We start from the raw sequence: 23,682 nt of genomic DNA on the forward strand, positions 1-23,682 counted from the left end.
TGCAGATATGTCCAAATGATTGCAGCTTCCACTGTATAATTTTCTGCATTAAATTCTCCTTTGGTTGTATCTTCTGACAGAGCTCTTCATTTGTGATTTTCCGTACCCATCCTATTCTTAGAATCTTTCTGTAACAAATGCCAAAATTCTTTTTCTTGATTCCTTATTTATTACCCACGTTTCAGATCCATACAGCACACCACTAAAGATGCATGTTTCTAATACCCTTAATTTCGTTTGCAGACTGATCACTTTACTTTTCCAGATGTTATCCATGTACTTCAGATTTGTTCTTCCCTTTACAATCCTGATCTTTATTTCTTTTTTACAGTTCATATCATATGTCATTTTACTTCCCAAATATGTGAATTGTTCTACATTTCTGATATCAGTTCCATCCACTTGTATCTTTTGTTTCATGTTCTTCTCACCAAATACCATTTCTTCGTTTTTTCCAAGTTCATAACAAGTACAAATCCCTTCCCTTCCTCATTTAACAGTTTCAGTGCTTTTGGTAGTTCTTTTTCTTCTTCTTCAATGATAGCAATGTCACCTGCAAATCTCAGATTGTTAATTTTCATCCTGTGTACTGATATTCATTTTGTATCTTCTTTCATCATGTCCCTTGTTATTTCTAAATGTGCGTCGAAGATGCTTGGTGAATTTGGTCCCCCTGTTTAGTACCTCTGCTTGTTCTAAACCATTTTCCCAAATCCTCACCTGTTCCTCACCTATTCCATCGCATTCTTATAAACATATTTTAATATAGCTATTAGTTTTCTGTCAATTCCATAAGATTCTAGCACTGCTAATGTCACTTTTTGGTCGATGCTGTCCAATGTCTTCTGAAAAATCAACAAAGCAAGTACATGTGTTTTTTTCCTCCTAACTTTCTCTACTATTAGCCGCATTGTCAAAATCTGTTGAATTGTACTTCTATCTTTCCTAAATCCTGCTTACACGTCTGCAAGGTATGCTTACAATCGTGTTCTCAATCTTTCTGTCAGTATCATCATCATCATCACCTTACCAAGGTGACTTGTCAAAGCAATTTTTCTATAATTTTTACATTCTAGCATATTTCCTTTTTTGTATAATGTCAGTAATATTGATTTCACCCATTCCTCTCGCATTTTCCCTTCCTTCCATCATACTTTCGCCACCGCATTTAATCATTTCTTCAGTGATGTTATCATTACTAGGACTCTTGTGTTTTAGCTGTCCTATTGCTTTTTCTACCTCTCTTCTTAAAATGCCCATGTCATACTCATTACCTTGTGCCGATATCTCCTTCAATTCTTCAATCAGTTTCTCAACTCCATCAAAATCTAGGTTTTCTTCATATAGCCTACTGCAGTATCTTGTCCACGCTGTACAATTTTATCTTTATTCATCAATACTTTTCCTTTTCATCTATAATTGTGATCTGTTTTGGTTGCCACCTTCTGTTAATGGTTCTAATCATTTTGTGCAATTCTTGTTTTATGCTCTGCTCTTCATAGTGCTGTTCTAGATTATTGCACTGAGCTTCTGACTATTTCATCTTATCCATTCTAACAGCTTTTTTCACCTCATTACACTTTCTTCTATATTGCTCCTCTATTTATTTTGATGTATCCCTTCTTATCCTAACATTATCTTCTCCTGTACTTACTTCAGTGTTTCCTGTCTAATCCACTTCTTTATCTTCTCTTCTTCTGGTACTGTTTCTTCAACTGCATCTTCTATCGTCTTCATTACTCCTTTCACTCTCAGATTAGAATTTTTTTCCACACTTTTTAGTTTCTCCTCTAACACTGTTCTGTACATTCTTCCTATTTCTGCTTCCCTTATTCTTGCTGTATCTCTTCATTTCTGATGATGGAATTTATATTCTGCTTTAATTTATATTATGTTTAATTTAAACTTGATGTTTGCAATCACTAATTGTAATCAAATCGATCGTGTTCTTGATTTTCCCATCATTTGATCGCCACGTCCATTTTCTACACTGCATTTGCTGGAATCTTGTGTTACAGATCATCATCTCGTGGTCCACAACAAATTCTAACAATTTTTCATCTCGTTCGTTTCTTTTTCAAAAATCATATTTTCCAATGACGCTTTCCCAACCATCTTTTTCTATTCCAACTTTGGCATTCCAGTCTCCTTTAATAATTAGTATATCTTTTTTTTATCTTTTTTTTGTATTGTTTCTGTTTTCTCTATCAAATCTTTGTAAAAAAAATCAATATCCTCATCTGTGTTGTCGAATGTGTTAATGGATATATTTGGACTATTAATATGTTAAACGATTTTGCTTGAAATCCTGCTATCATTATTCGTTCATTGACTGGTTTGTAGCCTAAGTGCCTCTCAAAGTTCTTTTGTTAAGAAAGAAGCCAACTCCTGCTTCGCGCTTGGTTTCATGCCCTGACCATTCATTCGCATTCATTTATCTCTCCTAATGATGATGATGTCCATCGCATCTCCGCCAGTTCTAATATATCACATCGATATTAGAATCTTCATTTCTAATATCGATGTGATATTATTTCCTCGCGAAGTAATTCTAGTTCTCCCGACATCCAAAGTGTCCGCACATTCCATGTTCCTACTGATAATAGTTTTGTCGGTTTCAGTTTCTGTTTCCTTTCAGTATCTCACTTTTCAATCCAATCCCGATCGCTCGATTGGTATCGTGGACCTTCTTCATCCGGGAAACGTCCGCGCCGGCATGTTTTAACCGTTGATAGTTTAGGCATAGGCATCAGATAACAATCGTGTTTTGTCTTTACGGCCAGAACATCGACACTCATCTGACCAACCCATCTCCTTTATCCAGGCTTGGGACTGGCATGAACTCCATGGCGGAATTAGGTTTCTATCCGCCTACGCTATTTTGAAGATTTGTTGTGTCAAAATAACTTATTAAAGAGAAAATAGGCAAAAACGATTTTTTATAGGATAAAATGCGCTTGTCACTTGGAAAAATTCTCGAACAAAGAGGCACGTGTGTGCATAGTTGTTTTGCTTTTATCGGCTATTTATTAAATAGAACGTTCGTAAATATTCTAGGGTTTTCTAACTAACAGTATAAATGCAAACATTCGCGTTATTCCATAAATAAAAAAAGGAAATGTTGCAGAATTATAGTTTCTGTGTAGTGACATTTTCAATAAAACAATAATTATACTGTCGTGTCTTGGGGTTGATTGCGACGTGTACGTTATTGGTTTATACGATTTTGATATATTTATATCAAATATAGCTTAATGATAACATCAGCAAGTTTGCATTCATGATTGCGTTCGAGTAATCCTGACTGCAGGAATATCCTGCTCGAGAGACCAAACATGATACTTTTCAGTATAATGACTTCGATTCAGAATCCCACTGGTCTTCTTTTTCTTTTTCTTTTGAGCCCTTCTTGTAGCCATTTTTGGGTTATAGGCCTCCCCATTTGTCTCCTGTTGAAAGTTTCCGATGCTAACATTCTTCATCCATCTCCAGCTAGTCATCCTCTCATCTTCTCTGCAGTCGTCCACGCATTCGTTTTATCTTCATGGGGATTCCACTGAGTGAGCGTCTTTGTCCGTCTATCACTTTTCAACCGTGCAATATGTCCCTTCTGTTTCCATTTTAATTTTAAAACTCTTCTCTTATATCCAACACTTCTTTTGTATCTTTATTAATTTGTCTTTCAATAGTAAAGAAACAGATATTTCAATCAATTTTCCTTAAAAAAATCTAATAAATTATCTTAATTATCTAAATTTAATTTTCACTAGATTTAATCTTATTAGGAAGTCTATCATGATATTTTATCAAGATATAAATAACGTCACAGTAATTAAGTCAGTGCTTTTCAAACAGGGGAGGCGAGGCTTCTTTCTGGAGGAGGATTGCAAAGCATTGGTCAATGTTATTGTTTACAACTCCAGTATGTATTCGCTATTCAATCGGCTTATTTCAATTTACCAACTGAATGAATATACTAAGAAATTTAAAAATTGTAATTTTAAAATAAATATCTCTTTGGGCTATTTAACATTTAGTATAATTGGGTACTATAAAAACTTTAAAAACATTTTAGTTTTACTATAATTAATTAGATGCTAAGAAAACCATAGGTCATGAAAAGTGTAGCGGGACGCAATAATTTATAAAAAAAAGGGGACGTTTATTTAAGAAGTTTGAAAACTACTGGATTTAAGCTATGTATTACTGAAAACTATGCATAACTTGATAAGGCATTTCTCTAAATGGTTACACACAAATACAATCCAAATTATTTAACATTCCTGAACATGGCAGCATTCGTAGAGAGAGAGAGAGAGAAAGAGAGAGAGAGAGAGAGAGAGAGAGAGAGAGAGAGAGAGAGAGAGAGAAACCGTAAGAAGTTCGTGAACAAGTCGTTCATTCACATATTTAATCTAATTAAAAATCAAGAATGCTATTCACATCGAATATGCCCCAGAAAATCGGCGAAGAAACACAATTTATCACGCCGCATTCTTGGGCATCCCAGCTATGAAAATTATTCTTTTTTTTTTTTTTTTCATAGTTAAATTTAAGAGAAAACTGAAAACTTTATTTTATATTACCCACCATCATATTTGCTATTCAGAATACTTTTGAGAGAGAGAAACTGTAAGAGGTTCAAATTAGAACCTAAAAAAATAATTTTGGTATTGATGTTATTTATAACATTAATACCAAATTGTATTTATGAAACAATAATGAAAGGTGGAGTATTATTATTATTATTATTATTATTATTATTATTATTATTATTATTATTATTATTATTCAGGCCCTCCATGGAGTCAACAGACAACGTGGGAGGCCTTTCTTAGACAATACAGAATTTATGATACCATTACTCAAATTCATTCGTCGGTTTTGCTCTCACTGCTCTATTGCAATGATGCATTCCACATTTTTAGATTAAAATGTGGAATGCATCCTCTTGCTCACCACTTCCATTCACAATTTCCAGGGATGGACCCATTGTCCTTCCTCCTTCTGCTTGTTCTACCATGAGAAAGATCTCTCCGGTGTCAATCATGTAACTACTTCTTGACAGTTTAAATGTCTCGGTCATGTCACCTCTTCGTCTTCTATCTATCAAAGTTTATAGTCCACATGACCTCAGTCTGTTCTCATAACTAACATTATACAGTCCCGATATAATTTTTGTTATCCACCTCTGCATCCTCTCTAAGGTTAATTTATCACCTTCGAATCCTGATGAACAAATGTGAGCACAATAATCCAAATGAGGTCTGATCACGGCTTTGTATAATGCAATTACCAATTTTCTGTATTTGCTGGTTGACGTTCTTCTCATAATTGCACCAGTCCTCTGAGTTACTTTCATCACCTTCGCGATACTTTTCCTAAACTTCGAATCTATCAGTTACTGTCCTAAAATCCCTTGCATCCTTCACTTTCTATAGTATATTTCCACCAATAAAGTATGCCGCCTCCCATCGGTAGATCGCAAATTTCAAGACCTTACATATTGCAAAAATTTCACAAAATATTTTCAAAATTGATTTTTTTTATTCTTATTTTTAATAAAAACGAAGTTTATTACTAACAGATCATTTCAAATAATTAATTAAAATTAAATGCAAACATGTTCAAAAAAAGTGGCATTAAAAATTAGCTTCGATTCAATTAGCAATTCATACTTGTTTTGATAGTCGTGAAATGATAAAACCGAGCATAAAACTTTTCTACCTTTCATTTTTATGTAAAATTTGATACATTATCCTTTTTTCTCAAATACTAAATATATAATAAAAAACCGAATAAGTTCCTTCTGTTATATTGAAAGATGGTCAATATTGTATTTCGCATCTGGACATTTATTTCTGATCCTCTTTGAATATGGCCATTAGCAAAAATGAATATCTTAAAAGGGTTTCGCATGATGAAACTGAGCTCCGGTCTCTTTTCAATTGTAGTTATTTTAGTGTTTGAGAATGCCTGTCTACAAAAGATAATATATAAATCGGCAAAACACATTAATGGCTTCCATTTTGAAAGATGGTTATATGATATTTCCTATATAACAAAAATTTTCCGAAGTTTTCCTTTATGATTTTCAGTGTTGTTACAAGAGAATATCTATAACATTTATGAACTTCTTTCATTTCTTTTCTTTATTATTTTAATTAGTATCCGCAAAAGCTAGGCAGCGTCAGTTGCTGTTCTAACGTCGAAGCCAAGTATAATGCTAAAGTTGGTGCTGCTTTTCAACACATGAAAATTTAATATTTCCGGACTTTGTTTTCAACTTCGTGAATGTTTCACCAAAACTCTCTTAAAATGATCTGTTTGTCATTTGCATTGACCTATGTGCACATTTTCTTAAGAAGAAAAAAATAAGCTATATCTCCGCTTTTCTTCAGTCTTTCAAGATACTGATGTTAGCGAAATTACCTTATTTAATTTTTAATACAGCTGGTGGGCTAAGGATTTTTTTAATATTTTTTTAAATTTATTCATTTTATTTATTTATTATAGCTTTATTTATTTATTTTTATATTTTTCCTGTTGGCAGTGCAGGTTTTAGTAATAAGTCGCCTGGTTAGAAGAACCTCTTTTAAATCAGTTCAGCGATTGAAGAAACTTAGAGGCCGTTTCAGTCACAGAGGAGTTCGCTGGTCTCAGACGTTGGAATTTCTTTTTTCTCTACGAAACTTTCTTTCTAGGATAAGCGAAAAGATCATTGAACGATACGATCGACAGCCACAATCGAATTATTTCGCTGTAATGTTTCTGATCGCAGTAAGAAAAATTGATAGGACTAGAATCTGAATCCTGTCTAGGACATGAGGAACATTTATAAAAAAACTTTTTAGCTGCGCGTGAATTTACGTGTCAATCACAGAGTTTAAAAGAATTTCCTTCCTGAACACTCTTTTATTCCTTCACACGGTAGATTAATGTCCAAAAGCTAAAAACGAACTACATTTAGCTGTATATGGAAAAAAATTTTCACATACAGGTAAAAGATAAATTATATTACACAATGTGTTATAAATTTGTGTTATAATAAAAATATGTTATAAATTTCGTACAAATCAAATTAAATTGCGATACGTTTTGTGAAAAGTTACAAATTTCCTAAGGACGTAGTTAAGGAATTGATGATGTACGGTGCATACAGAAAACTATCCGAAGAGACATTTCAGTATAAATGTTCACCCCGAACTGCGATGCAGCTCTGACAAAGTTGTACCACGCTTAGCACCAAGTGATTCATAGTTCTTGGTGCAAACTGGCCCACTCCTCCTTCAGAGCAAGGATAAGGCCTTGTTTGTTTTCTGGAGGGAATTTCGAGCATCAATGCGTCTCTTTATTGCGTTCCAAACGTGTTCTATAGAGTTGAGATCTAGAAAGCGTGCTGGCCACTCGATTCGATTAGTATTCTTGGTCTTCGAAAGAGTCTCCACTGCTCTTGTGCGATGTAGTGTGGCATTGTCATCCATAAAAATGAATTCTTAGCCTGCAATACCACGGAACAATCGAACGTTCAAGAACTTCGTTGCAATATCGTTCACCGATCGATCATAGTCCCTTTTTCCAGTTCTTGTAACTTCGGTGCGTCCATTAAGTATAATCTTTCCTCACACCATGACCCCAGCCTGCCGTATCTATCCCTTTCAAGAACATTCACGCGATGGTAAGGAGTTCCACTTTTACTTGGTCAAGTGTCGTCTAGAATCTGAGGATAGACTAAAACGGCTCTCATCCGTAAAGAATACATTAGCCTATTAGTGTCTTGTCCGCTTTTTATGAATACAACACCACTGGAAACGTGCTCTGCGATAAACTGTGGATAAAGAAACGCAGACTACAGGCCTTCAGGCGTATAAGTCTACTTATCGCAGTGGTCTTGCCAGAGTTTGTTGAGATATCCGCGTACTCGTGCTTGAATGGAGCCGACTTGCAAGCTGACCTGTCATGGTACGTCGACTACGTTTTGCTATTATAACCAAAAAACTGTCTTCGTGCTCCGTAGTTTAGCGAGGGCGACCTCTTAGCACACGTCTGGAACACATTCCATTGGATTAAACGCTGCCCAATGCCTGGATTGTATTCAGGCTTTGGGCAGCGTTTTGTGAGATTTCAAATCTCAATACTTAAATGCTATGTGAGATTTCAAAACTCTCTCTGGAAATATCAGTAATTCTGTGGCCTTCTTCAAACTTTCCAATAATTCTTCCCAACGTGAAATCATCTAGATTTATAGAAATAATCATAGAAATCATCACCTTTGAGACACACGGTATCCAAGTTTGCAACTTTATTCCTTCCCGAAAAGATCTTCCTTCGAACACAATTCGCTTAGCAAAACCTTTTGTCTTTTATCCTGTTGGGTGTTACCACGTGACCTGATTGCGGGCGATTCGAAAATTTGAATGTGTATCCGCTTTCTTCTCGAATCGTTCAGTTATACAAATTGCCACAAGCAAATTCGTCTGAATTTGCGGTTGTAACCTTTAGAAATAGTGTTCGTCCTTAGGTTTTGGACACCAGTGTATATTCTCCGAACACTTATACCTAACAGACGCTAGTTGCCTTAGCTTTATCGACATAATATTAAACAAGTACACAACCAACTAATATTTTATTAAGTTCCCACTTTAATCTACTCTTACGTAGATGAAGCAGCCCTTTTGTATTGTATCTCCAACCTTCCTTAAGATTGGTTTTCTATTCAATTAAATCGTTAGTTCCAACACAAAATTTGAAAATCAGAAAGTTCTTAATTCCTAAAGGTCTTATCCATTGATATGCAGATTTATTTGGAAAATTGTGCAGAATTTTAGGGACAATGAACTAAACTGAGCGCTGCCACTGTGTGCGTAGTCGACAGCAACGACGTCCTTTTGTTGGAAAGACATGTGTTCGAATCCCATCTAGGAAGTGAGGAATAAGAGCTTTCTAGTTTATACGTTTATAAGAAGCCAAATTTCGTGGCCTTACCAGGCTAACAGCCCTAATCCATCAAGAAAGATGAGGGAGGGATAATTAAAATGTCAAAGAAGTTCGTACATCATATAATAATATAATATATTATTATATAATATATAATATATTATATAATAATAATAATAATAATAATAATAATAATAATAATAATAATAATAATAATAATAATAATAATAATTTCATTCTGTATGTTTTCTGCATTGGTGAACTGCTGTTCCTACTTTCAGGACTGAGCCAAGGTGATACAATTACAGGACTTCATTTATATAATGCGCGTATCTTTAAAATTGCCCTATGGCAACAAGTTATCTAGATCAGGCTCTTATTACAGTAGCACGAAACAAATTTGTTTAATTTTTCTGTTCATAATTGAAAATATTTATCTGAATTATCGTACTAATTTTCACTTTCTTTTCTTTCTGCAGTAGAGGCTCCCCTTCGTGTCCCCAAAGGGCACCTTCTGATCATCGTATAATCACGGGTCTTGACCCATCCCCAGCCATATCACCCGTGAGTTTTATTACGTTTGGAGAGGATTTATCCAGTGATTTACCTCGAGAAGTGGTATTTGGGCATAAGCTGATAGATGACGTTGCTATGGCAGGTATAACTTCCATTCGATCTGATTCCAGCATGTATTCTTCCACAATTCTTCACACCGCATGTCCGTCGGCCTTCGATGCTATGTCAGTGCAGCACTTGAGGACAACAGTTACATTATCTTAGCTAAAAATAAGATAATCAGGAACTATATGAAAGAGATCGTAGTAGTGTCAAAGATGCATCACAGGGGTATTTTACAGCTTCGTCACGATCTGTTCCTACCTATAGAGTTTCTCCGTATTTGAATAACTGCAGTGCTATTGATGTATTTGTGACCTTTACTAAGCGATACCTGCTATCATGATGACGTTTACAGAAGATGACACTTCAACTTGTCCTCCCGACCCCATCAGCGAGCAGATATAACAATGAAGTCCAGTCTAGTTGGTTACCCCCTTCTCTCTTTCTCGTATATTATGGAATATAGGTGGGAATAACCAAAGAGCAGCTGACAAACATAGTTCAGTAATACGAACTTTCTTAACGACACATTCCCAGAAATTTCCCCAATAACATCAGGTGGTATTGTGTGCCTGTGGACACTTTGGAAAATGATCGCTTCGATATCGGAGTTTTCTAAAAATGGTGATATTATTAGGGCAAATATCAGATAACGTCCTTCCGTATTTCTTCATGTATCATATATATATATATATATATATACATATACGATATCATAAATACTATAACAAGTGTTCATGTTTTAATCCTAAGTGAATGATAAACAGTAATATATTTTTAAAAGCAAGCCCTGTAAAACAGGAGCAAATATTCACAAATGATCAATGGATAGCTATGTGTCTACTGACTTTTTTTAAGCATTCTATAACACTTAGCTAACTGCTCAAAATATATGCCCATATTACTTAGGATGTTATCAGGTTTCTGTTAAAGATGTAATTTAAGTAATATTAGTAATTACATTATAATGACGAGCAGACTCCAACTTTCCTAAAAAGGGAAAAGAAAAAAAAAAATTTCAGTGTCAGTTTGGTTCCAAAACTCTTTGATCTCAAACAATGTATAGTCAAATTTGATTTTTAAACAATCGAAAAATACATTTAGATTAAACTAAACTTATTATAGTCTAACTAATTGAAAAATAAACTCTCAACATTCCTTTTTATTATGAAATATTTTTCATAACGAAATACAAACATTTCAGTAAAATTAAATTAAATAGCTCTAACAATGCATACATGCCATTCACACTTTTTTATTCTGTCATCTCTATTCAGTAATCATAACAGCAGAGCTTTTATTTTCGAACATATTTTTTGTAATTTTTATAATTGCAATAATTTTTATTAATAAAGATTCTAAAGTTTTGTAATTTGTGGAACAATTTTAAGGCATTTGTTACTAAATAAACTGGGAATTTTTTTACTACATCCAACTTATTGTTTCGTATTTAAGATACGCAAAATAGCAAAAGGATATTGTCGCTCAGTTAACAATACCTCAAGAACAGTTGTTACATTTCACTGAGCAAATGAATTAATCTAGATTATGATATGTCGTAGCAAAGGGAGCATGTTATATAAGAAAAGACGGGGAAAGAGACTTCTATATTTATCCACGTGTATTTAAGGACTGTAGTTAATGTGAAATAGGAAATCATGAAACAAATAAAAAAATAAAATAAAGTGTTGGAATAACTTATTTCAAATAATAAGCACATAAAAAATTCGTTTGAGTGCTAACAAAATATTTAATCCTCGTTATATGTTTTTAAAAGTTCTTCACTGCTGATCAAGAAGATTTTGCAAACCTCGACTTACGAATGAAACGAGGCGACCAACAAGAGGCTTATTTTTGTGAATTACCTCCTCTCTCTCTCTCTCTCTCTCTCTCTCTCTCTCTCTCTCTCTCTCTCTCTCTCTCTCTCTCTCTCTCTCTCTCTCTCTCTCTCATCCCTTTATCAAGTTTTGTAGTATTATCAAAAGCGGAATAATATGAAAAGGATGATATCCAATAAGAATGCTTCATCCATTCAGATATATAGTTGACAGCCTAGCTAGTCAAGTGGATGGTGTACGTGCTCTTCAACAAACAAGCCGCTGGTTTGGATGTTTGCAAAAGTCCTTAGCTGGAAGATCAACTTCATCGTGAATTTCATAAATGAAATTTCAGGTGTGAGACCAGCTTAATGGAGGTCTGAAATGGCTTAATCTCTTGAGTAGGGGAGTTTCCGGGTTATGTAAAAATAAAAAATAAATAAAATGAAGTTTAGCCCATCCACCGTACTAATGTACATGTTCACAACTTTTCTTTTCATGGGTGGACGCCAAAGTAAAACTGATATACATTTATATAATTATGTATATAGGAGCAAGTAACAGTAAGTAAGTAATTGATGTAATAGTTTACACGCTATACTAAAATAAGAAAGGCTAAGGCTGATATGGTGAGGAGTGAGTCTAATAAATTTGTATGGAACAAGAGCGAAACTATCCAAAGACCAAGCTAGCATTAGCAAAGCAGAGTTCAAACCAGTTTTACCATATGGATCTGAGAATTTGAATGGCACAGAAGAGTTGATCAGAGAATGGAGACCACCACGAATAGAAGAGTCCTGCGAAAATTAGAGAAGTAAACAAATGGCATTAATTGCAGGATCATATTAAAAACTAAGATATTAGACAAGAGTTAGTCATTATTAATATTCGCATTTAAGCACTGTCTTATCAAAGCAGGGTTATAGCAGTTTAAAACTTAGTTAGTTTAAACCCTATTTTGTTATAATAACTCTTTGCACTTAAGTATTTGCATTATGTTCGGAATTTTTATAATGCAAATACTTAAGTGCAAAGAGTTATTATAACAAAATAGAGTTTAAATTTTGTTATAAATGTGTGAAGGAACGCATTCCACCGTATTGTATGCTATACCTAAGAGTTATATGATTTACCAAAGGTCTTCACAGTAAGTAATTTTCTTCATCTATATAATGGTTTTATTATTTTTTATCTAATAATTATCTAAATAACTCTTTCATCTGATATAAAGAAGCTTTGCCTAATTTGTCTTGTTCACAATAATACATAATAATACCTCGTGATCTGTCTCTACATTTCTGTATGTACTTGTGAACTGAAAAATGATCCTAATCTTGTGATCCGAAATATGAACAAAGAAAATTCCCAGTTCTCGGAATTTTCTTTGTTTTCTTCCATATATTATACTTAAAATAACATTAAGAGAATGATGGAATGTACCATATTTTATGATAGTCCCACAAAAGATTCATTGAAAAGTTGCCAATTTTTTCCCAAATCGGTCTATTATTTATGGTCGGTGATTTTATTAGCTCTTACATATTGCATCCTCTAAAGCACTCCTTAACTGCATCAACCTAGTTATATCATGGTCATTCTCACAGAATTTTTCTTGTCATGTTTGCTTGAAACTGTTTTTTTGTCAATTTTTGTCTTTCATTCTCTTTAAATCACCATAAGTCTTAGACCATATCTGTTTACATATACTTGAATAATAATAACATCAAGTTATTTTTGATATCTCCATTTTAATACGGTTCTGCCAATGATAGTATTTGTTCACTACCCAATTTTCCTTAGTATTCTTATATCTATGATCTTCACTCTCTGATCAACTTTTTCGTTTCTTCTGATCTATCTTCTATTCGCATATTGAAATTTAACGCTATCTTCATCTTAATATATCATGGATTTTTTTTTTGTTGATCCTTATTTCTTTTATTTTCGTGCCTTCTTATTATTCTTCCTTTGGCTTGCTCATTGGTTACAAATTTATTCAAATAGCGTCCCGCAGATTACTTATTCCAATATCTGTTTCCATATTTATTTGCTGTTTTCGCTAAAAATTGAGTTTATAACTATTTAGGCACAGTTTATGTCACTTTCTATATTTCCCTACTGAACACGAAACATGCACTTCATGTTTCGTGTTCTCCTGCAAATTTTCATAAATTTACACTTTCGTCTTTTTATTATTTTTTTCATACAAAATTTCACAGCAGCTGTTTCACTTGTGATATGAATCTTGGAGACGTGTGGAAAATACGTAAGAAGATAATATCATCTTAAATAGCTTAATATCTTATATTTGAATAGCAAGTTTGATACCATTCTCGTAGATGTTTGATTAATTAAACATTCTATTTAACATCAAACCATTTTTTTTTTTTGTCAAACTATGCGATTATTTATCTTAAACTAATAATCTGATCTTAGCAACCCCCGTTCGACTCGGCCAAAATCCAGCTTGTCTATCGTCGATTTTCTCTTCAACTATTTTTATCAGCCTTTCTCAAGTATGCCCTTATAAATACTGTTTGAAATACGTAAGAAATTACCTCTATAAATGTGACCTTCAGATTTATTTCCCTTTTCATAAATTGATACGATGAGAGCTCTACTCCAGTTATGTGGGATTAGACCTTTGACCATACTTTCTGCATCAATTCAGTGCAGCCATTATATACCGACATACTTCAGCATTTCAGGTAGAATAATATTCCTACGGAAGCCTTTCCACATTTTATATTTCTGATGGCTTTTTTTTTTTTTCTGTCTACTCATGAATACATTTCTCCTGGAAATCTTTTTTACCATTGTTCTGTTGTTTATTTCCTTTCGTTTCAAACTAAAGATTCTTCCACGATATATTTTATCTTCCATTTTTATATCAACTAAAGTTGATAAAACTCTCAGACGTTTATTTTCTTTTGTCATATTTTCCTGCATTTCTAAGCTTTCTTGGTTTTAAAGCATTTTGCCACTTTCTTCATATATTTACTTTTTTACATTTTTTCTAAAAAATGTAATAAATCGTAGTATACTTCTTTCGTCTTGTTTAGGCTACTTTTACACATAATTTAGCTTTCTATATTTCCCACTGCATTCTTCAGAATATATGCTGATTCATTAGCGAGGAGACGTTCCTATATGAGTTCTTTTTCGTGGATTTCTTCTTTAATTTCCTATGTCCGCATTGGATTGTTTCCGGGTTCGTCGAAACCTTCACCGCATAATCTCCTGGATGAGTTATATAGCGTTTTTCTTCAGATTTTGCCACTGATTCTCTGTAAGGTTTTTCATGTTTTCAAATCCTTTCACCATTCCTCAAATATATAATTTTTTATTTGAGTCTACAGTTCTATAGTTCTCATCTGAGCGCGGTGTTTTGATTTTGATTCTCTTCAAAACTTCATTACACACGTCTTTCTTTTCATTGGACTATGCGTTTTTATTCTGTTCAAAAATAGGTAGATGTCGTTTCTATATTAAATGCTTGATACACTCCTCTATCCTGGATCATTAGAAGACATCACTGTTCTCGATAATCATAATTATAAAACCTTTCTTATTTTGTGCTTGTTCATGCTTTGTTCTATTCATGAACATTATCGGAAAATAGTATCAATATTGACTGATCAATATCGTGAACAGAACTCTATCAAATTTCTGTTCAAGTCGAGACTTGTTTTTGAAACGTTTTTTTATGTCTGGGATTGATTTTTCATTCTGTTCTTTAAATATCGAACAGGAATCGGCTTTACTTTTCTCTTAAAACTTCAGTTCTTCTCAAAACAAAAAAAAAGAAGGAAAAAAACGACGTCGAGTACATACTAGAATACACCTTAATATGTGTAATTAATCTTCATAATAATTAGTCTATGTAATTAATTTTGTTGTGAAAAGATTAAGTCTTAATCTTTTCACAACAGAATCAATCAACGGAATTATACCAAGTAAATCTACAATAAATGTAGAATTTGATAATTCTCTCTAAAATAAAATCTTATGTTTAATCTGAAATTCAACGTAACTCTATAATCAATTAAATTAATTCTGTTTATACACAACAAATTCGAGTCATAATAACAGCTTAAACTCAAATAATAATGAAACTTAGTTATTGTAATAACGTGCTAAAACGAGTATCTAAGTTGAGTCTGAGAGCACTGCCATAATTAATTGTGACATTATGATATGGATCGTTAATGTTAAAGCACACATTATATGTAAAATGTGATGTTGCATTTTTTTCATTTATACTTTTTTTTTTCTGAGAAATAAACTAAATTACATTGGTAAATCGTGTAAATGTAGTAGTCCTGGCATCATCTCTGTATCGAATAAAACATAATTTTTTTTTCTAGATATACATATACTGTATATATAAAGAGAGAGATACAAATGCCTTGTGATATCTTCCAGTGTTATTTTAAGTATAACCTTCGAATTACTTAAAACGTTACCTACATCTTATATTACGATAGTGTTCATAAACAAAGAAAAAGTATTTTTAACACTAATATGGAGAGGTAAAGAAAAGATAAAAGGGGGGAGGGAGAAACATAATAATTCCAATAGTGACGAGGTGTTGGCAGTATTGACGGTAGCCGATGTCAACAAAGACAACATCCCCTCATTCGCCACGTCAACGGTGGAGGACAGTGGTGACGGTGGTGTAATCGGACCTGAACAGGCAGCGGGAAACTGCGGCTGAAACTTGAGCCTTAAGTTCAACAGACGGCTGTAAGAGAAGAAGGAGCCGGCATAATAACAGGTCATCAGATCGCACTCTCTGGTGGGGAGTTATAAAGTTCTGAGAGTAAACTAGCCAGTGCACTTCGCCTTTCACTGAGTTGGAAAGAAATATCTGTCTGTTTCCATGCATTGTGTGCCTACATACTTTGCGCCCTAAGAAAAATACAAAAATTGCTGGGGAGGGAGGAGGGGGGGACCTTATTTTCTCTCATTCTCTCTGAAGATTTTAAACAGATAATCATACCATGTGCATCATCTTTATTTGCATTCCCAATGGTGTCTTTAATGATTTATTTTTGAGAACAAAGAAAAAAAATTCATACGAATTAAACGAATTTTCTCACCGCATCATATCCTTAAATGTCCTCAGTGTGTTCAAGCAACAAGAGTGATTAGGGGAAACATCAAGAGGTGGGTAAGGTTTACTTTTTTTTTACAGTGCGATGATGGCAGATACAGCCCAATCTGTCTTCGTTTTTTCTTCTTTCGCTTATTATTTAACAAATTCTGTTAAAATCACTTTTTCCTTCTTAAAGGAAAACGTCGAAAAAAAAAAAAGGGAACGTATTGGTTTTCTTGCTGTCGTAATTTCTTAAGAAATTATATTATATCTATTATCTCTTCCTTAAAGAAGGAAATTGTGAAAAGCCGAAAACGTTTTCGACTCTTCTTTCACTCGTAATTTCTTAACAAGTTTTATCAAATCCCACACTATTATCGATAATTATTTAACTAATCGTCAAGAAAAAATTGCATTGTTTCCGTCAGTTTATCTTCACCTCATCCCTGATTTTGCAACTCATGCTTTAAATAACTTAAAAAATCTTTCTTTCCGTAATATATTAATACAAATGACTTTCTTTTCCTTCTATTAACAGTTGCCAAAGTTACGTTATTTTATTTGGCAGAATGTGTTCCCCTTTTATTAGTATTAATTTCGTCACTTTCGTTGATTTGATTTCCCTGATTTGAATATTTAGATTTTTTTTTGTTTTAAACTCAACTTTCATTCTTTTGTTCTATAATATTTTTTTCATTTTGATTGATGATATTGTCCTTTCCTAGGTCTACAGACTCGTATTGCGCCGAGATGAACACCAGACAGTTAGCATTTTTCTTCCGTGTTCTGCTCAATTCTAATATCGACAAAGATATATTTTATACAGGAATATCATTGCAGTCTTCAAAAATGACTAACCTATTAATGGAATTTTCCGTCAAGGTACTAAAAGTTTCCCAAAAAGACTTAAATTAAATAAAAGAGATTAGAATTTCCAAAAGATCTAAAAACCGTAAGCCTTTCATTCCCAAATTGGAATAAGCAGATTTATCAAACTCTCCTGAAGAATGCTTTGCAGCTGCTCTCAATCCTGAGCCGTTATTGACAGCTGAGCTCAAGGCTATCGATGATTCCACAGTCATCACAGAAGAAAGAATATACGGCGAAAAACTGTCACCATCTCGTGATCCCCCTAACAGGTATATATTATTCTCTGAAACTGTATATTTCTAAGGTTGATTTGTTGAGTTTAATGGTTACAAACTTAAGTTTCCGGAAGAAGTAGAAACTCTATTTACTGGTGAAAAATATTCATTAACTTTGGAACCTGGGTTCGAAAACAGAGATAGAAAAGTGTCTCTCGTAGACGACTATAAGCGAACCTATAACGGTCTTTCTTTTAGCACTCTACTTCTATGGAGGCAAATTGCACAGGCTAACACAGTCATCCTAGGACAACCGTTAGGTAGAAGAAATTAAATTTGTCAAAAAAAAATATATATATATAAATAAAAGAAAACAAATGAATAATTTAATATACTATAAATCAAACAGGTATAAGGCAGAGGAGTTTATAAAAGCTCCATGAACCAGCATACCTGAATTTAACTCGGCTGCTGATTAATGCCGGCCTAGATTGATGGAACGTAAAAAATTTGATATTTGGAATTACTATGAAAATACAAATAAAAAAAAGTTTATAGTACATATATCAAAAACGGGTGTTCGATCATTAAGATAATGAATGATGTCCAAGGACAAGGATGGCTGACACTGTTTTATTACTATCATTGCTTCAGCCATCTTTGTCCCTGGTCATCATGATTTCGCTGTACAAGAATGACCACTCATTGTTTTTGTTTGTCTGTAATAATTTCCTTACTCCTTTTGCAAAAATTAAAATTCTCCTTTAAAGTTGTGAAGGCACAGTTAAACAAAATAAATATTAAGTCAACTGTAATAACAATCTCCATAAATTCATAAGCTAACCATCATAAACATTGTTGAGCTCGCATTGCTTAAAAATTAAATAAATAGAAATCCATTTGCTAGAGATTACTGTCCAGGTTGGCCAAGTGCTCTCTAACCAGCAGGCGGCAAGTTATTTAACTCGCATAGATGGGTGGGAAATAAATTTCATTGCCAGATGTGATATCGCTGCTTCATATACTGGAAGCCTGACGTAGCTTGAAAAAGTTCCATGTATGCGCGGGTTTTCTGGATTACATAAAAATACAATTTTTTAAAAAAATAAAAATTAATTAATTATAAAGCAATAAAAAATTCTTAACCGACCCACGGTATTAATGTGCACATTAAAAGAAAAAAAAAGTAGTAAATGAACTTGGACAATTTCGTCGCCGCTGTGAAAACACATTCTTAAAAATGTTTCAATGTTTGATCTCGAGGCCAGGGTTTCCTGATCATGTCAAAAAAAATCAAAATTTAAAAAATATATTTAAAATTAATAAGGCACAGAAAACAAATCCTTAGCCCACTCACGGTACTAATGTAGCAGGTTTAAAAAAACTTTTGCAGGGCCATACTTACACTGTTCCCGAGGCGCTAGAGTATTCCTGGTATCCTCTCATTATTTGGGGCGCTTAAATGGCCATAACGTTTCGAGGACCCCAGCTAGAGCATCGTGCACCTGTGCGCCCTGAAGTTTTGCATGAGTGGGAGTAACATAAAAAATATTAAGGTGCCATAACTTTTGTCGATTAAAGCCAAAATGCTCTAAAAGTCCTTTTACTCTGGTATGGAAAGAGTTAACACACCTTCACCCGTTTCTCCCCTCAAAATTCTCCCCTTAAAAGTTACTTAAGTAGTTACAGCAATCAAACCAAGCAAAAAGCGTTGCAGTCACACTCATTGTAAGCGGAGAGAAAAATTTCATCATATCTATAATTTAACTGCTTATTAATGTTATTTCCGTTGTGATAAGGAGAGTAATCCTATCTTACTAGTCTATTTATTGTTAATGTATATTTCTCTGGATGGTGTCTTTAGCCAAATTAACGGTATATTAAGGCTTGGGTTGTAAAACGTGGTTTCATATACTGTAGTATATGCAGCGCTTGTGTTGTAAAAGAATAGGCGCCATACACATTCATTGTTAGCAGGAAAATTTGAAAATTGAAACGATACCACATCCATATGTCACGTGCAGTGGCGTAGCTAGAGCTGTGCCGCCCGGGACGGTCCCTGAGTTTGCCGCCCTCTCAATACAAAAATACTACAAAAAATCAAAACGACGCAGAGGCAGTGGCGTAGCTAGAACAGTTACCGCCTGGACAGTCCCTGAGTTTGCCGCCCCTCTCAATCAATTCACACCAAAAAGTCAAAACGACGTAAAGGGAAATAAATTAAAACACTGCTTACTTTTGAAGTAAAAATTTAATTTCAACATTCTAAAATGTTATTTTTCTTGCTTTTCTGTTAGCAAAATCGTCGATGACCTTGGCGAAGTCTATTTCATAGTAATGTAGGTAATTCTTAATCTAATTTTATTTTTAAAAAATTCCTCTCGCAACTAACAACACTTACAGCAATTGTGAGGAAAATTCGCAGTAGTATTACAATATTTGGAACTGAGTTCTCGAGACTGTATTTTAGAATTAACTGCAAAAGTTCAAAAAGATTCAAAGTGCAGCCCGGGGCGGACCTCCCCCTCCGTACCCCCTCCCCCTGGCTATGCCACTGCATAGACGGAAATAAATTAAAACACTGTTTATTTTAGAAGTAAAACATTACTTTCAAAATTCTACAATGTCATTTTTCTTGCCTCTCTGTTAACAAATTCGTCGATGACATTGGCGAAGTCTATTTCATAGTAATGTAGGTAATTCTTAATCAATTTTATTTAGAAAAACTCCTCTCACAACTAGCAACACTTACAGCAATTGTGAGGAAAATTCGCAGTAGTATTACAATATTTGGAACTGAGTTCTCCAGACTGTATTTTAGAATTAACTGCAAAAGTTCAAAAAGGTTCAAAGTGCCGCCCGGGGCGGATCGCCCCCTCCGCACTCCCCTAGCTACGCCACTGGTCACGTGCCCCTGTTTAGAAAGGTGCTGTATGACGTACCGTTGCGTACCTTCCAAAAAAAAAAGCACTTAGCATATGTAATCAGTATTTCAGAAGTGACCATTCAGATTCGTTATCTGAATTTTATGAAAGATCTTCGGGACGAACTGGAATGATAAATGAGGTCAAGTCTATTTGTTTACTTGTCTCACCACACATTATTAGCCATTTGGCTACAGCCCCTACCAAATGGTAATTATTACATGCACCTTTATGCCATTCCAGATATACAATATTAAAAAAATATATATTATGTTCCTCTATGCGGGGTGTATCCCAAGATATAAGTACTATGTAAATAATATAATCTCCAGACCATGCAACCCACACATCAAACTAATAATTCTCACCCATTCATGTAAAGGATGAGGGTTAATATGCAAAGCCAGGAAGATTTGTTAAAATCTGAGTCACAGAACATTAAACACCAGTTTAATGACAAATCATGGGATTTGTCATTAAATTGCCATCCTGGTTGGCTGAATGGTTAACATATTTGGTCTCCAAGTAACATGCTATATGTTCGAATCCCACAGTGGGCATGGAGACATTTTGAGCGAGAGATGAATTTCATAGTTTGGTGAGACCAAACCCTACTTACTGGAAGCCTAGTCTTTAAAGGCCATATATTCCATTTGGTCTCTAGAATAGGCTTGAGATTTGACCCTTAGGGACCAGTCATGGTATTATAGGTTAACAGTCTTTCATGGCAGGATTCACAAAAAACCAAACAGCTGTAAATTCTTTTTTATCCAAAATTAATGGTTGCCAAAATAGAGTGTTAATTCTGTTTATTATGCCTATTACAATTTTGAACTGTTTCTCTGCTTTATTGTTAATATCTGTGTATTGACAAGTTGTTTGTATATGAAGATAATAATTTGAAATCCAACAAAATATTAGCAGCTAAATAAATATCTTATTCATTTTGTTCTGGTGTTGCGTTTAATATTGCTAAACCTGAGTTGAATCCTGGCAATATTTAAGCTTATCTACAAATTTATCACCTATCTAACTACTTGTTTGTTAACTTTTGGTTGGCGACAGTTATTTTATTTTCGAATAATGACTGACTTTATAAATAAGTATTCCTGTCAGAAATGGAATATCAGTTGTTGAGAGGTCGAAATAAAACCTGACAGTTTCTCTTTAGTGAATCCGATAAATGAAATAAATCCGCTATCATATACCATATGATATCATATATCATATACCATAATGGGAGTAGGCAAGGCATTATGGTATATGTATATATATATATATATACACCATAATGGTATATATGGTATATATATACCATAGAGAAATTTACCGGAACTTGTTCCGGCTGAAAAAAAGCCCTATATATATATATATTTGCAACTGTATCAACTTTTTCGGAAATGAAGGAATATCTTTAAAAATGAATTTAAACAACCCATATCGACTGAAACATTATTATTAGCGAGCACTATGCCATTTCTTGGAATGCTGATCTCTTTAACAAAAGAAACTGACAATTTCTTATTGTAAATAAACTGTCAGTTTCTTTAAAAGTAGGGGACGTATAGCTATCTCATTATCTTTTATTTGAAAAACTGTTATATGTAAAAATGCAAAACAACTCGAATTTTATGGTTTGTCGACTATAAGTGGGAATAAATCATGTTATTGTGACCTCTGATTCCATAAAGATGATGTATTTGACTTTATTACTTAGAACGCAACTAACTGGAGGAAACTGTTTGCGTGACTTCTAGATCTCGTTCTGATATTAAAGATGATATGAGTGGATGAACTGACAGTATTCGAGGAGACAGTCGTAATTTAAGTATGACCAGCCCCTCTCTGATTCGCAAAGAGCGAGCTTTGTTTATCAGATGTACAAGAATTTAGTATATTTTGAAAATACCCTATGTTTAGTCGGAAAAAGAAGTATATTTTGATCCATCTGTGAGATAACTGATTTCTTGTTCTAAATTGGCTAGGTATAAGACAAGACACATTTTTATTCGTTTGAAAGATTCAGATTTCATCAGAGATGGGGAGAAACTATTTTATTTTTTGAAACTGTCATCAGGAAATTTCGAAGTGAAAGAAAGAGAATTTGAAGGTATCACAAGCTCAAGGTGGAGAAGGGCTCATATTTAGACATGCATCTGAGCAAAATACTAAACATAAGTTACACAACTTATTTATATGTGCTTATCTATTTCATCAACGTTTGTTTAGGTACTGATATTTTATGTATTTTATTATGATAATTAATACAACTGTCCGCATGTTTGAGCGAATCAGAAACTTATTAGCACACTAACCAACGGGCTGTGTGTTTGAAAATGTCCTGTAAAGGAATTTCATCGGACATGTGAAAATATAATCTTACATGTTGGAAATCGGGAGTGGCTTGAAAAAGTAAGATGTTCAATTTCTAGAGTAGGATTTCCAGATTATCTAATTATTAGCCCATGCACGATACAAATACGATAGGTTTATGACTTTCGTGAGTGTGATTCACATAAAAAAGGGACAGAAATTAAATTAAAAAAGCGTTGTTAATTAGAAAGTATTCGAAGTAGTTTCTGGTGTGATTTTCTTTCTTTTTTTTTCTTTTTTTTTTCTTTTTTTTTCTACAGCTTGGGAAAGGTCTGAAATGTGGGAAGTGAAAATGAGCTCTTCAGATCTCTGAGATGGTACGGATTTGAGTATATAACGTATGGATACCATAGCCTTAGCCGCCTTACTTGATTCACAGTTACAGCTAATTTCCTTAATGTGATTTATTCCATATCTAGTGTGGAGTAAAGATGACTCCTCTCAAGTCCTCATTTTTTTAGGTATCAGGAAAAGTCACCTAAATGACATTTCCATTTTTCTTATTCATGAAAGAGAATAACATATAAAGGTTTCTGAACAACAGAAAAAAATTATAGTTGTGACTGTGAATATACAGGTCATTTCATTCGTCGGGAGATAAGGTTACTTATATGGGTTTTGCCCATACGCACATTTTTTTTTTTTTAATATGCAGTATGTAGGTGAGAACCTACAAAAGGTTTTTCTGCAAACGTGTAGTACATTCGTACCGTGGGTGGGCTAAGAATTTTTTTTCTATTTTTATTAATTTTTTACATAGTCCGGATATCCTCCTCTAGAGACCAAACATGCAAGTTTTTCAAGCCACTTCAGATTTCCAATATTCAGGG

At 33.8% G+C, this 23,682-nt stretch overlaps 1 protein-coding gene across 5 annotated transcripts in view; it reads left to right on the plus strand.

Moving 5' to 3' along the window:
* The window catches only part of LOC150104583 (homeobox protein six1-like), a 77,749-nt gene that overhangs the window by 23,627 nt on the left and 30,440 nt on the right, over positions 1 to 23,682 (plus strand). Inside the window, exon 3 of one of the 5 annotated variants that reach the window (XR_016548538.1) lies at positions 17,196 to 17,609. Coding sequence is in view for 1 of the 5 variants with exons in the window: in XM_090395210.1 (XP_090251336.1) it covers positions 9,417 to 9,717 (301 nt within the window). In the remaining 4 variants the exon portion in view is untranslated. Of the gene's footprint in view, positions 1 to 9,416; positions 11,241 to 17,195; positions 21,427 to 23,682 lie in introns of those variants that run through there. The other 4 variants (XR_016548536.1, XR_016548537.1, XM_090395211.1 and 1 more) reach the window with 4 other exon arrangements.

Source organism: Typopeltis vanoorti, chromosome 7 (genome assembly GCF_054136105.1).
Source record: "Typopeltis vanoorti isolate ZY-2024b chromosome 7, IOZ_Tvanoo_1.0, whole genome shotgun sequence".
Taxonomy (NCBI): Eukaryota; Metazoa; Arthropoda; class Arachnida; order Uropygi; family Thelyphonidae; genus Typopeltis; species Typopeltis vanoorti.